Source organism: Piliocolobus tephrosceles, chromosome 19 (genome assembly GCF_002776525.5).
Source record: "Piliocolobus tephrosceles isolate RC106 chromosome 19, ASM277652v3, whole genome shotgun sequence".
NCBI lineage: Eukaryota > Metazoa > Chordata > Mammalia > Primates > Cercopithecidae > Piliocolobus > Piliocolobus tephrosceles.
In genome coordinates, this window is record NC_045452.1 from 4,948,701 (window position 1) to 4,963,930 (window position 15,230).

At 45.5% G+C, this 15,230-nt stretch overlaps 1 protein-coding gene across 8 annotated transcripts in view; it reads right to left on the minus strand.

The window, feature by feature from the left end:
• The window catches only part of CABIN1 (calcineurin binding protein 1), a 170,680-nt gene that overhangs the window by 100,134 nt on the left and 55,316 nt on the right, over positions 1–15,230 (minus strand). For all 8 annotated transcript variants that reach the window (XM_026448420.1, XM_026448423.1, XM_026448421.1 and 5 more), the window contains 4 exons: positions 14,933–15,127; positions 10,438–10,680; positions 8,971–9,127; positions 5,063–5,178 (listed from right to left, as the gene is read on the minus strand). In XM_026448420.1, the coding sequence (XP_026304205.1) occupies positions 5,063–5,178; positions 8,971–9,127; positions 10,438–10,680; positions 14,933–15,127 (711 nt within the window). The remainder of the gene's footprint in view (positions 1–5,062; positions 5,179–8,970; positions 9,128–10,437; positions 10,681–14,932; positions 15,128–15,230) is intronic.

A 15,230-nucleotide genomic window follows, 5' to 3' on the forward strand; every position in this document is an offset into this window, starting at 1 on the left:
ATGACTGTCTACATAGAAAATTCAAGTCTACCACCCACTAAAATGAACAGAAGTAGTAAGTAAAGGAACTGTGCATAAGAAAAAATTATTAAAAAACTAATGCTCCTGCATGCCCACAAAAATCAAATAGAAAAACTGACATTTAAGTATCTATTTATAACAGCAACAAAAACAATTGAAACCTAAGCAATAATCTAACAAAATATATACAATTTTACATCTATACTTTGAAAAAATGAGAGTGAAAGAAAAAAATTATTATAGAGAAAATTATTAAGCTGAATTAAGGGACATGAAAGCATAAGACCTAAATAAACAGAGAGATATACCACATTTACGACTGGAAAGACTCAACCATACAAAAATGACAATTCTTTTGCAAATTAATTTGTGAGGTCAATGTCATTCCAATCAAAATTCCGATGGTGGGTTTGTGTTGCGGGGTTGGACATCACAAAACATCACAGACTGATCTTACAATGCTACAGAAGAGGAAAAGGCCAAGAATAGTCAAGAGACTAAGAGGTACGTGAGTAGGTTAACCCCACCAGGTATCAAAATCTCTCAAAGACAATTCAGTATTGTCTTTGAGACAATTCAGTATTGTCAGGAACAGACAAGACTCCTATGCCAATAAAAAGAACAGAGCCAACATGAAAGAAGGTGACTTACAAGTCAGTACAGAGAACAGACTCTTCAAAAAATGGTACAAACCAACTGGCCATGCGTATGGAATGTAAAATTGGATTCCTACCTTATCTTTTAACAAAAATAAAATTTAGATGGAATACAGACACATGAAAAACAAGAGCAAACTAGTAGATTACTGTAGAGAAGATCTTTATATAATTTTGTGAGAGGGAAGTAAAAGTACCCCTACCCTTCAAAAAATCACAAACCTCAAAGGAGAAGACTAACAAATTTGACATTCAAATTTTAAAATTCTGTAAAACAAATACCATACACATAGTTAAAAGATATCCCACACAAAGGTGCACAGAAATAGAAATAGAACTAAGCACACAGACACAATATGTGCATGTAAAACTGGTGAAAATTATGTATCAGACGAAAGACTGGAATTCAGAGTACCTTAAGAAAAAAACTGCAAATCAATAGGAAAAAGAAAAACAAACCACTAGAAAGATGGGCAAATTATGTGAACAGGCAATTTACGTAAGAGGAAACCCAAGGGGTAAATAGGCATAAAAAGATATTCAATCTCACTAGTAATTATAAATTATTAAAAACAACATTTAAAGAACAAAGAAATACCATTTCATGTCTTTCAGATGGGCATCAACATTTAAGTCTACTGTACTTAGGGCTGACACAGCCGTGCAGGAATTCCCACACTGCTATCAAAAGTATAAAATTGTTCAATAATTTTGGAGAATAATCTGAAAACAAAAATTTTAAAGTTAGCAATGTGCATACTCTGTGATCTCGTAGTTCCTTTTACAGGAATCTACACAAGAGAAACTCTCACATGTATACATAAAACAACCTCTTGGTGGACGTTAACCATAATATCATTTATAACACCCAAAATGCATAAATAACCTTAATGCCATCATTAGGAAAGTTTATTTTTTAAAAATATAATAACAAATACTTACAGATGAAGTGATATAAATGTCTAGGATTTGCTTCAGAATAACGTGGGATGACTGAGAATGTAGGTGGGGGAGTGGACGTGCATTATGAATAATAATGACTAACCAGTGCTCAGTATATGCAAGTGCACTATACTTTCTATTTTAATAATGTTGGGAATTTTCCATACTAAAAAGTTTAAAAGCATGATATACTCACACCATAGAACCCTGTAAAGCAATTAAAATGAATAAACTAGATGTACTTGTATCGATGTAACTATATCTCAGTATACTAAAATAAATAAAAGCAAGCTGCAAGAGGTTACATACTATATGATATTTAGAACGTAAAATTTTAAAACTCATGTAACTATATACTATTTACTAACAACAGATATATAATTAGGTATAAAAAAACATGGACAAAAAGATACACACCAGCTTCAAGAGAGTGAGGGAGGTAGGGTAATGAAGAGCACGTTTTCTTGTTAACTCTTATTTTTATCAGAAGACAAATCTGTGGCAAATACAGCAGATTGTCCATACATATAAAATCTGGGTGTGTGGCTAGGCACAGTGGCTCAAGCCTATAATCCCAGCACTTTGGGAGACCAAGATGGGGGGATCACGAGGTCAGGAGATCGAAACCATCCTGGCTAACACGGTGAAACTCCGTCTCTACTAAAAAATACAAAAAATGACTGGGCACGGTGGCTCACACCTGTAATCCCAGCACTTTGGGAGGCCGAGGCGGGCAGACCATGAGGTCAGGAGATAAAGACCATCCTGGCTAACACGGTCTCTACTAAACCCCATCTCTACTAAAAATACTGGGCTGGTGGCAGGCACCTGTAGTCCCAGCTACTCGGGAGGCTGAGGCAGGAGAATGGCGTGAACCCGGGAGGCGGAGCTTGCAGTGAGCAGAGATCGTGCCACTGCACTCCAGCCTGGGCGACAGGGTGAGACTCCGTCTCAAAAAAAAAAAAAAAAAAAAAATCTGGGTGTGGTACACAGAGGAGGGTGGGCACACAATGTAAGAGGGAATATCCAGGTGTTAATAAAGGCTCTATAGCACAGGGGTCATTTGAGCTGTGTGGAGATGAACAGATAAGAATCCATCAACCCAAGTAGAATATATGAAAAGAAATAAGAAAAGAAGAGATCCAAGAGGATTTCTCTCAGAGAACATTTCCATTCTATCTAAGAAGAGAAAACAATCCACACAAAAGGTCTCCCTGATGTTGGCCTCAAATCACTCTCACAATGCAATCCTTTTACCTGCAGACCATGAGCCTGGGGCAAGGAGAAGAGGTAGTAATGAAGTATTCGACCTTCATAATCCCCATGGCACCCAGATCACGAGTGCTCAGCAAGCATCTCTGGAGAAATGAATGAATGTCTTTATGTTTGTTTATCCACTCATTCAAGAAATATCAACTGGGCAGCAGTCTGTCAGGCATTGCTCAGGCCCCAGGGATGCTTCAAATAGCAAGAGAGAAAAGGTTCCTGGTCCCAGGGATGCTATCTGGTCGGGGAGGGGCAGATGACAGAAACAAATGGTGGGGGTCCCCAGCAGTAGACATGACAGCATGCGGCAAGAGAGAAAAGCCTCTTTGAAAAGGCAGGAAGGAAACAACAAACCAGTCATGCAGAAGGTGAGGAACAGTATGGCAGGCAGAAGGCACACGGTGGTCAGGAAAGCTGCTGCAAAGGTTGGAGAAATCTAAAGGCTGGGCCTTGGGCAGGAAAATCAGGAACTATAAAATGAAACACAACAGTGCTCAACTCACTTCTACTCCCTCAAATTCACTAGCAGATATCAGCAGCTAGAATTCATGCTCCACTAGAAAAGACATAGATTAAGAAAAACGAAATAGGACCATCTTATTGCCCCTTCAGCCCACCCCTTAACTCTTAGCACCACTCCCACCCAAGCTAGCCTAAGGTATTAACTCAATCTTCCCAATCAGCATAAGGAGGATGGTCTTGTGGAAGTGACCTTATGGAAGCTGAGACTGTCCCTGCACTCTCTGGTTGGCAGAGGGAAGGCAGAAAAAGGGAGTGGCTGAGTCCTGGCAGCATTACAGACTCATCCTGGAAAAACTCTTCCAAAAATAGTCTCGGAGGGTAGAGCTGACCCAGGGTGAGCATCTCAAAGGCCCTCAGAGCTCACAGGGTAGGGGAGACATTCAGGTACCTGGAGCTGGGGTTGGAAATTGCCTCAGACACTAACCAGCAACAGGGACCTGGGTCAGATGGGTCTCCTGGATGAATCACATCCTCAGCCTAAGTGTTTTGCAAACTGTCAAGCTCTATACATACATGAGCTCTATACCTATGCATACTCTCCTTTAACCCATATTTATTAAGCACCTACTATGTGCCAGTTGCTGTACTAAGTACTTGGATCCAGCAGTGAACAAAACTAGCAAAACCCCCTACTCTCTCTGAAGTTAATTTCAGTGGACCAGAGACATACAACACATACAATGAGCGTGTCACACAGCATGCTGGAGGATAAGCGCCAGGGGGAAAGCACAGGAAGATGGTGAGGACTGGGAGGGAGGGTGCAGTTGTGAAAGAGCAGGTATTGTTCCCTGAAGAGAAGGTGTAGAGCAGGTGATGGCAAATGCTTTCTTAAAGGGCCAGATACTAAGTATTTTAGGCTTTGCTGACCATACAGTTCCATCACAGCTACTGGACTCTGCCACTCTACTGCAAAAGCAGTCACAGTTAATATGTAAATGAATGGGCATGGTTATATTCCAATAGAACTTCATGAATAAATATTATAGGCTGGGTTTGACATCCCTGTCTTGGTATATGAAGAACACCAGGTGCTCTGTAACTGGTCTGCACGCTGCTTGACCTCCTACTCAACAGTGAGATTGGAGACAGGGTTCATGCTGTTTATCCCTAGTAAACCCAGGGAGATACTTCCAGTCAATCACAACTGACAAGTGCAAGGAAGTGTATGTGCTCTCACTAATCATTTACTAATTGAATGGATGTAATAATAGCTAATGAATGAGCAACTACTACTTGGCATTGTGAGTCATGCTTAGCAAACAGGACTCAATAGAAGGCGCTGGTGGTGCATGTGGTTATTTACTCCTGAAATTACAACTACAAGGCCTAGCCCTGCGCCTGACTAGGAAGAAACTCAGTAAGGACTACTGGATCTAAATCAACCTGCTATTCAAGAGTTCCAGAGCTTCCTGAGGATCAAGTGCACAAGGGAACTTTCTGGCAAGAAAGTCTTATCAGACTTTCTGACAAGCTTCAGTAACTACACTGCAGCTTGTTAACACTGAATGCTGTTAAGTCAAAGATGCACAGTGGGCCCACTGAGGGAAGGCTGAGCAAGCTCGGCATACCAACATGAATCTGTCCCCTTCCCATTCCACCTCCCACCACAGCCCTGCCCTGCACTGGCAGTCTGCAGCCCAGGGGGAAGCACTTACATAGAATCGCAGCAGAGCCCCATCTGAATTGCAGCACCAGGACCTCCTGCCCAAATACTCGTGGGCTGTGTTCAGCAGCATGAGGGAGGATGGGAGCATGGGCGTCTCCGACATCCCTAGGGAAAGCCCAGGCCGACAGACACAGAGTTAGTGTGGGAACCTGCGTGCCTGCAGGGGCTGCCAGGCTCAGTCTCTTCTTTTCAGGCTTTTCTGTCTTTATCAACATGACCATAGATTTTTCTTTTCCCTTCCTTTTTTTTGTTTTTGCCTTTTTAAATAAGTAGTGACTTGAATGGCTTTACTAAAGCAATACATGCTTATCAAAACACAATTCAAGCCATATAGGAAAATATAAAGGAGCACACTTTATCCATCAAAATACTAGCCCAGAGGGAACCAATGCGGACATCTGGTGAACCTCCAGTCGAAGCATCCTTCTGTGCATATCTGATGCATTTTGAATGAGAGAAAAGTAATTTATAACAATGGAACCCATACTACACATGCCATTTCTTAACTTAAAAAAAATTTTTTTTTTAAGAGATAGGGTCTAACTGTTGCCCAGGCTGGAGTACAGTTGGCACAATTATAGCTCACTGCAGCCTCCAATTCCTGGACTCAAACAATCTTCCCACCTCAGTCTCCTGAGTAGCTGGGACTGCAGGCGCGAGCTACCACACCCAGCTAATGTTTTGATTTTTTGTAGAGACAGCGTCTCAGTATGTTGCTCAAGCTGGTCTCAAACTCCTGGCCTCACGTGATCTTCCTGCCTCGGCCTCCCAAAGTGTTGAGACTACAGGCATGAGCCATGGTACTTGGCCTTAAAAGTTCTTAGATTTAGGTCTACCTGAATAATACAGAAGAAAAAGAGTAAAACAGGAGGAAAAAGAACTACTGAATTCCAGTTACACACTCATTTACCACTACAGGTGTTATTTGTTTATAAAGGTCCCTCAGTATTTTTGAAACTCTGGGCCATAACCCATTAATGACTTATAACTAGCATTTTTAGAGTGGATCAGGACAGAACATGTCAGAAGTCACTAGTAATAACTTTCTTTCATGAAATTTATTTTGTACTTTTTCTTCTTTTTTTTAAAATGAGGTCTCACTTTTGCCCAGGCTGGATTGCAGTGTCACGGTCATAGCTCAGTGGGCTCCAACTCCTGGGCTCAAGTCAACCTTCCTTCTCAGCCTCCCAAGTAGCTAGGTCTATAGGTGCCACCACAACTGGCTTTTTTTTTTTTTTTAACTTTTTGTGGATACAGGGTCTTACTACGTTGCCTAGGTTGGCTTCAAACTCCTGGCCCCACGTAATCCTTCTGCCTTGACCTCCTCAAGTGTGGGAATCACAGGAGTGAGCCACCATGCCCTGTTGCTTTTGGCTCTTAATTGCAACCAACTGTTTCAATTTGTCATACTCATTCTGCTCCTTGCTGTTTGCATTTATGACTTTACAATGGTGAGACTTAGTTTGCAGTGTTTTCCTCAGTTCTACAATTCTTTTTGTTTCATTCTGTTTGTCAGCTCAAAAGCCCAATCCTGCTTCCTCTGCCTTCCTAATAAACCCTGTCTTAGTATCTGCTTCCAGATAATTCAGTATGTGATAACTACTATTATTTTTCCTGGGTGATAATATCCTCACCAGGCCCCTCACCACCCAACCATAGTGCGTTTTATCCCAGGGCCCCTTCCCTCAGCTCAGTCTGCACACTGGAAGATGGCAGGATCCTGTGGCTCTTCCTGCCTCTGCCAAGGCCGAGGGTGGGATGGAGGAGCTTTCCTCTCATGCCACTCTCCACAAATGAGAATATTAATAATATTTCCCAGGATTTGGTCAACTTGCTATCTTCCCTCAGTTCTCCTGTTGAGGGACATGCAGAGACAGAGCCACACCTACTGCTACTCCACCAGAATAATTCTTTTTTCTTTCCTTTCTCTTTCCTTTCCTTCCCTTCCTCTCTCTCTTTCTTTCTTTGATGTACTTTTCAAAGTTTAAGGTATTTGACTATTCCTCTATCCGTGTTTACTTGCTGGCAGTTTTTTGAAAACTAATTTTTGTTTGCATAATTAATTTTGAGGGAAAGGAGAATTTCAATCCAGAAGTCTTTTTTGTGTTACTTTTCTAAGAAAAATAACAAAATTTATAGTTGTAAACTTTAATTTTTTTTTCACACTAAAATCCTTTTGTAGAACAATAAGGTATCAGAGGTAATAACTGTCAAGAGCTCTAAAGATATACATTGCTCGAAATTTATCCTAAAAAAACAATTAAGTAGAAGCAAAAAGGCATGCATGAGGTGTTCATCATGGCATGACCTGTAAGAATGAAATTTTTTTTAAGAGATAGGGTCTAACTGTTGCCCAGGCTGGAGTACAGTTGGCACAATTACAGTTCACTGCAGCCTCCAATTCCTGTACTCAAACCATCTTGCCGCCTCAGTCTCCTGAGTAGCTGGGACAAACTAAGGGTTCAGCAGCGAGGACGGTTCAACAGAGCATGCACCTCTCATCAGCATGATGAAAACAATGGAGCAAAATGGAGCAATGGCCTTACAAAACAGAGAATAAAAGCCTTTTGCAATCTGGCCCCACCTCCCCTGTCCAATCCCCATGCCCCAGGTCTCCTGGCTAAGGCTTGCTCAGTCCCTGGCCCCACTCTGCCTCCCCAGTGTCTTCCTCTGCCCCTGCTCTTCCATCAGGGCTCAACTCAACCCACACCCACACCCATGGGCAGCATCAGGTGCCCTCCTCTCAGTCCACCACACCAGCCTGATGCTGTTAGATAATTGATCTGTCTCCCACCACCACAAACCTGTCAAGGCCAGAGGTATCCTATTCACAGAGCCCTGACATGTCGTCAGCAGGTGATGAACTTTTGAGCAGTGAATAAAATTACAGAGAAAGTGTGAAGGGAAGGAGAAAAACCATATGTTAACTCTGGTTTTCTCTGAGCAGTTGGAATAGGGATGACTCTTTCCTTTCCACTTTTTCTTGTTTTACAAATTATTGAGGAAAAATCTTCAATAAATTTAATTTTAAGCTAGTTGAATACAAGCATCAATAGATACATACTATTATAACAACTGCACACAAACTAGATGTGCATTAGGCCAAGTCTGGACAGAAAATGCAAGAAAACAAAAAATGGAAAAAGAAAAAAAAAGATCTATCTGATAAGATTATAGGTGTGATCTTTCCTTTAAGTGCCATTTAGCTGTTGTACTGTCGTTTCTTCAATCCAGCACATTTTCTACCATTGCACTGACCATGGATCCAGGGCCATCTCCATTAAGGGTCTAGGGCAGGCCCTCCCTGGATTCTCATCACTCAGCACCCACCATGAGCCAGGCATTGACTCACCATGGTGATTCATGGCTTTATTATTTCATTTCATCCTCAGAACAACTTTCTGAGGTAGATACTATTATTCCCAATACGGGTATGTGGAAATAGAGGCTGAGGTTATATGACTTGCCCAAGGTCACACATCTAAGAAGTGACAGTTGGGATGTGGAACCTGTGCTCGCTCCACGCTGCCCTCAGCTTACCATCCCTTGGGGTGTCATGGGGATTAAAGGAGCTAGTGGGTACAAGGCCTCCTGGAGCAGTGTCAGCATTCCTCATAAGTCATAACCTTTTGTCACTCCCTCCATGCTGCCACCTGCACCAAACATGCAATGTTCACACACCCAGGACTCCTGTGCCCACTGCACAGTAAGCTCCCTTAAGGAAGAACCAAGAACCAAGAACACTTCTGCCTCTGTCCAGGCGCAAGCAAAATCCTTGGATGAGTGGATGAAGCCCCACTCACAACATGTGGATAAGGTCCAGGACCCTAGGGCAGAGGACAGGGGCAAGGACATGGGAGTCAGAGCTCATCCCCACTGCACCCACTGCCTGTGCACCTTCCTCCGCTGGGTTTTGGAGCTGCTGCTGGTGGCACAGAGAGTGGAAGGTGTCTTCCTCCTGCCAGATGATCCGGTGTAGAATGATCCAGGGCAGCACTGAAGAGACATGGGGCTCCTTAGCCTCCTCCTGCACGGCCATGCTGCAGTCAATGACCTGACGGTGAGGGGCGGGGCGGGAGACAGTAGAAGTGTCACAGCAGGGTAAGCCTTCAGGGCAGACTGAAGGGACGCAGGAGGCCTCTTAGGGAGCTGGTACATGCTACCTGCCCACCCTCACTGTTCTGATGTGCGCACTGTAATCTAGCAGATCCTCAACATGTCATCGGACAGAGGCCCATAATGTCCAAAGATAGAGTCACACCACCCTCCATGCCACATGCAGTTACTGATACCCTCAGTACCTACTATGTGCTGCGTCCTGTGAACAGGGCATGGGGGAGCTGAGAGCCCAGAGAGAAGAGAGCAATGGGCAAGCTATACAAGTGCAAAGAGTCAGTATGGCTGCTGCAATGAGAACAGATGCAGCCACAATGGCTCACAGAGGAGGGGTGGGGCAGACAGGGGAGAGCCTTTTAAAAGTTTCCAGGTGTGTGGCTGTGGTGTGTCCAACACTCAGGGAGGGCAAGGAGTGGGGGCAGAGGACAGGCATGCAGGCAGGGACCCCAGAGGGTAGCCCAGGAGGGCTGCAGCCAAGGGAGCACAAGACCAGGGGGAGAGACAGGCCTGGGGCTCAGTGTACCTTAGGTGACACACAACCTGGAGGGAACATGAAGGGTTTTAAGTGAGGAGGGAGCACATTCACATCTATTTTGGAAAGGTGCCTTTGTGGTTGGACAGTGGCTGGAAGGGGCAGAGGAGACTGTGGTGAGTGTGCTGCCACAGCTCAAGCAAGAGTAGCAGTGGTCTGGACTACAGCAGAAATATGAAGACAGAGGGAGAAACAAAGGCTGGAGGGGTGAGGATATAGATTTGGCAGGACTTGCTGAAGGCCTGAGCGGGAATTGAGGAGGCAGCCCAGAGTGCTTCACAGGAAGATTCTCTGCCTTAAAGCCTTCCTGGACAACGCAGGGTGCTGTGACCACTCCTTAGCTGGAAGTGCCAGGACAGCATGGGATGCTGGAGCCATCACGGCCTACGCTCTGGCTCCCATTCTGCCTCTGACTCACTGCAGGCAGACCAGGGTCTCCCTGTAAGGTTATTTCTTCCCCTCTGGGATGGATGGTCTGGAAGAACCCTGTGGCACCAAGTGCTACATAGTCTCCAATCCCCAGATCCAACCAGCCCCAGGAAGGTCTGCAGCCTGCACACAAACCCCTCCTCAGATCCCGAAAGTTCCAGCCAAAGAAGCCATCATGTCCCCTTTGGGTGCCTAATTAGCAATGAAAGCTTAACTACTGAAGAAGAGGGATGTCAGAGAGACATACCCACTGGGGCAGGGCAGGGTGAGAAGGAGCCAGGGGTTACCTGGATGAGGTTGTTGGTGAGCCGCACGAGGCCAGTGGTGGAGGATGATTCCTTCATGATGCTGCCACTGCTGTCTGCAGAGAGGGCCTGCTCGATACCCATCAGCAGTTGGGTCACTGTGGCCACCCACTCCTCCTTGGCTGCAGCCTCACTTGAGTTCACCATCTGCTGGACGGCCTCATTCAGAGCCACATCGGAACACTCAAAACACTGCCGATAGTCCTTCAGCCGGAGCAAGGAGTCCTGGTACAGCAAGAAGCCAGATGAAGTGCACGGTGAGCTCAGCACATCTGGGCCCAAGGCCTGAGCAGAGACAACTGAAGGAAAACAGATGAGGGGCAGCAAAAGAAAGGGAAGTACGAGCCCCAGCACAGCATAGGCCCCATGCAGCCCAGAGGTGCCTGGAAGGGCAGTCTGATGGCCTGTGGGCAATGGCAGCAGAGAATGTCACCAGTCACGGAGCTTTCAGAAAGGCTTCACCTCTGTACCTCACCTTCCCCATTTATAAAGTAGGGACGCTGGGAATGAGGCTGCAGAGCCAGCCAAGGTGAGACAGGGACCCCTACACCTGTCAGCTCTCCCCAGAGCCACTGTGCCCATCCAGTGCCAGGGCTCTGGAGGGGGTTCAGCAAGGAAGGGGCAGACTGCCAGGGAGGGACTATCTCAGTGGAGGAGGGCCTGAGCCAAGGCCACAACAGAGGCAACTGGCCAGGCAACACTAAAGTCATCATTCTATCAGGTCCCTCCTCCTCAGGTGCCCTGATGGGGCCAATGTGTAAGCCATATGAGCCTCAGCCACCACATCATCCACTCAGCGGCACTGCGGGCCTTAAATGAGCTGATGTGCATATTACACTCAGCACAGTGCCTGGCACATGGAAGAATTCTGAGAACACCACACTGAACTGTTACTTCTATTTTAAAAGCTTCTCTTTGGAAGGAAGCCATTGCTTTTTGCAAAGCTCCTTTTTTTTTTTTTTTTTTTTGACCTAGAATACAACCTACTTAAATGCCTGGGATCTCTCTTTCATCACTGTGCTGGTGCATGGGGAAACACAGTCTGTCTGTGAATTCACAGATCTGGTGGGCTGCTTGTTACACCTGCAGGAAGCACCTGCTGCCCAGTGCCCCATTGGGCTCTAACTTTGCCACAGCCCAGGCCTGGCAGCGGCTCCTCCCAACCTTGACACATGCAGCTGCCACTCTCTGAGATGACACCAACAGGTGTGGGGTCAGAAATACCTGAAACTGCCTTTGGAATGTGGTGTAGTATCTGAACACAGATCAACACCTCCCCCAATTTATAAATCCTAATTGCCAGGAAAATGGGGCCCATGTTTCATTAGAGAAAGCCAGCACCCTTTACCAGGAGGCCACTGGGGTTCGAGGGTGCCTACAGGGTGCTGATGTAGGGGTCCAAAGCCTGAGCTGATGCCTCCTAGTCAAAACACCCAACATGTGAGAGCCAGAGGATTATTTTCCAGCATGATAAAGACTATTAAATGCAACCAGAGTCATTGTGAAAGTCAGGGACAAGACAAGGACCTGCTAATGGTGCTCTAAAATATGACATAATCTCCAGGGCTCAAGGCCAGAAAGAAGCAAAAAAGTAGAATAAACACCAACGAATGAGGGGACCAAATTACCATCGACTGGGGGCAACACAATCATCTACCCAAACACAATCAAACAAGCCAGACAGAAAACAAGCGATAATGGGAACTCAGTGAAGCACCCAGACTCAAACACGAAAAATCAATAGGGTTCCTATGAGCCAGCAACGTAGGAATACATGGAAAAGATAATGAACAACAAGAAGATTTGGTTGCTCAATATAGCAACCAAAAACATTAAGGACTAAGAATCAACTCAACAAGACACAAACTATCCAATGAGACTGAAGAACATAATAGGCAGCTTGCCCACTGGGAGAAAGCGCCACTATACACCTACGGGAGAAGACTGCAAGTTCACTGCCCCGCTTGAGAAAAGCTAAATGAAGCAAGTTAAATGCAAAACATAAAACATTAATTCTGCAGGAATAAAACAAAAGCAAATACTCTTTTTATCTCTCTGTTGATGGGTCTCTTGTCAGCCTCCCCTCCAGAACATGGACCAGCCTTCCTCTTGGCCCAGTGCCAGGCACCCCATAAAAGCTCAAGCTATGTATGTAGAATAAGTGGATGAAGGCCAGGCACGGTCGCTCATGCCTGTAATCCTAGCACTTTGGGAGGCCAAGGTGGGTGGATCACGAGGTCAGGAGATCCAGACCATCCTGGCTAACACAATGAAACACCATCACTACTAAAAATACAAAAAATTAGCTGGGCGTGGTGGTGGGCACCTGTAGTCCCAACTACTCAGGAGGCTGAGGCAGGAGAATGGCGTGAACCCGGGAGGTGGAGCTTGCAGTGAGCTGAGATCGCATCACTGCACTCCAGCCTGGGCGACAGAGCCAGACTCTTGTCTCAAAAAATAAATAAATAAATAAATAAATAAATAAATAAATAAATAAGTAGATGAATATTTCTCCACTCTTGGAAAGACTGTCTAAGCATAGGAACAAAAACCACAATGAGCAATGAACAAAATCACACATGTATGAAAACATCAAAAGATTTGACAGCATAAAAATTCAAAACTTCTCGGCAATTTAAAAGCAAACAATTGGGAAAAAAATATTTGCAAGATCTGTTGAGAAAAAGATTACTATCTTTAATATACAAAAAGCACTCCAAATCAATAAGAAAACACTCTCAATATGAAACTGAGCAATAATCTGGAGTCCTTAATTCACAAAAAGCAGGCGTTTCCACAGCACTCGGCCCAGACCTCAAGCACAGCCCTTATCACAGTTCAGTGCCTGCCCAAGCAGCAGCTCCTGCCCCATCAATGGGGTATCCTGCCACATCCAGCTGTTCTAGAAGACAGTAAGAGCAAGACCACATCTGAGCACTGAGGGCATCCTATGGAGGCAGAGTACACTGGCCTCTCCCCGCTTTCTCCATCCCAGCACCCTTCTTGGTACACTGGCTGTCCCTCCCACACATAGCCATGCTGGGCCATCTTGCAGCCTGCCAGGTAACTGAGGTCACACACATCTCATCCCCTGATCTTGGCTTGGGCCCGACTGACCTCCTCTGCCAGGAGCTGGAGCCTCCTTCCCTCCACCCTCTTCTCCCTTCTGCTTCCCCAAACCAACTGTTTCTTCCCCTTTCCCCAGGACTGAGGTGCTTCCATTTGTTCCCACAGTCGCACCTCTAAACTATTTCCTAGTTCAAGAATGTTAATGATTAAAATGCTTTGTGGAATCTGTGCAAAACACCTGGGAGAAGACTGGACTCTTTCCAAATTGAAAGGGAAGTACCCAATAAGATAAAAAACACAAGTGATTAGTAAGATGAAGCATAAGGGACCAGGACTCAATGCCACTAAGCATATTTTGCGTATTATCTTCCATGTTTATCTCGGTGCCAACTCAACCCTCCTGAGGATGGTGGCAACGATGACAGCAGTACCTCCACAGCACCTGCTAGTGACTGGCATGGTGCCAACACACATTAACTTGTGTAATCCCTACAACAGGACTCTGAGCTAAGGACACTGGTCATCCCCATCCTAGAAATGAGGAACTGAGCTCAGAGAGGTTGAATAACTGCCCAGCACCCAGCAGCTGCCAGCTCCCTGGCAGGCTCTCGGTGAGAGTTTACCTCCTGAGGAAAAGAAGCACAGAAGGATTCAGGAGGGCACATGAGGCTTCAAACATAAGGCTAGTGTTATTTTTCTTCAGCTACATGGGTCTTTATTTTATCTTGATTCTTCACACTGTACAGATATTTTAGCCACTTTTATATTTACCTTAAAAAAACAATACAAAACGAGATGGATGAATAAACAAGTAGATGGATAGATGATGACCCGACCATTCTTCCTTCCTCCTCTGCCATGCAGAAGTTCTGAGTCAAGTGTGGGGATCACCCTGAGCCATGCAGAACCCTAGAACCTGCACTCCTTGGTTCTAACTTTCTGCTAGTCTTGACCGTATCTTCTGACTAACATCTTCCTGGGGGCTTAGTGGTGTTAATATCCACTCTCTTCTAGCTATGTGTTCTTATGAACACATATGCTATGCTTCTCAGAAGTTGCCCTTGACCCTAATCATACCCCCCCATCTCCAGGGGCACCCTGGGCCCCTCAGAGCCCTACAGCTCCCTGAGTGGCAGGCATCAGAGAGGTTGGAACAGTTAAGACAAAGATATGCAAAGACCCCCCTGAGAGTCAGGGGCAAAGGGAAGCAATTTTACAGACAGCATTGAGCTTATCTACATTCCACCAGGTGGTGGTTTAAAAGTCAGAATGAAGCTCGGCCCAGTGGCTCATGCCTGTAAACCTGCAGCGCCAGGAAGCGAGCCTACCACAGAGCCTCCAGAGAATAAACACAAACAAGCAAGGAGAGAAGGTGCAAGTGGGTGTGAGGGACACTGGCAGCACACACCTGCAGTAGAAGCAGCTGGGCTGGCCTCTCGGGAATGGAAGTCATAAACTCCAGGTGTTTGGCCCGGTCAAACCCACTGGTGCACAAAGTGGGGCGGAGCAGATGCACAACAGCCTTGTAGTCACCTGCTTCGTACAGTCGCTGAATCTCCTCCAGGGACTGGCACCGCTCCAGCGACTTCAGGTTCTTATCAATCTGAAAAAGGCCCGGCAATGCTGTATGAGGGTAAACCCCTCAGCCCCTGCCCCACCGAATCTGGCCAGTGTTTGTTTTTATCAGAACTGGATGAGGAGAATAA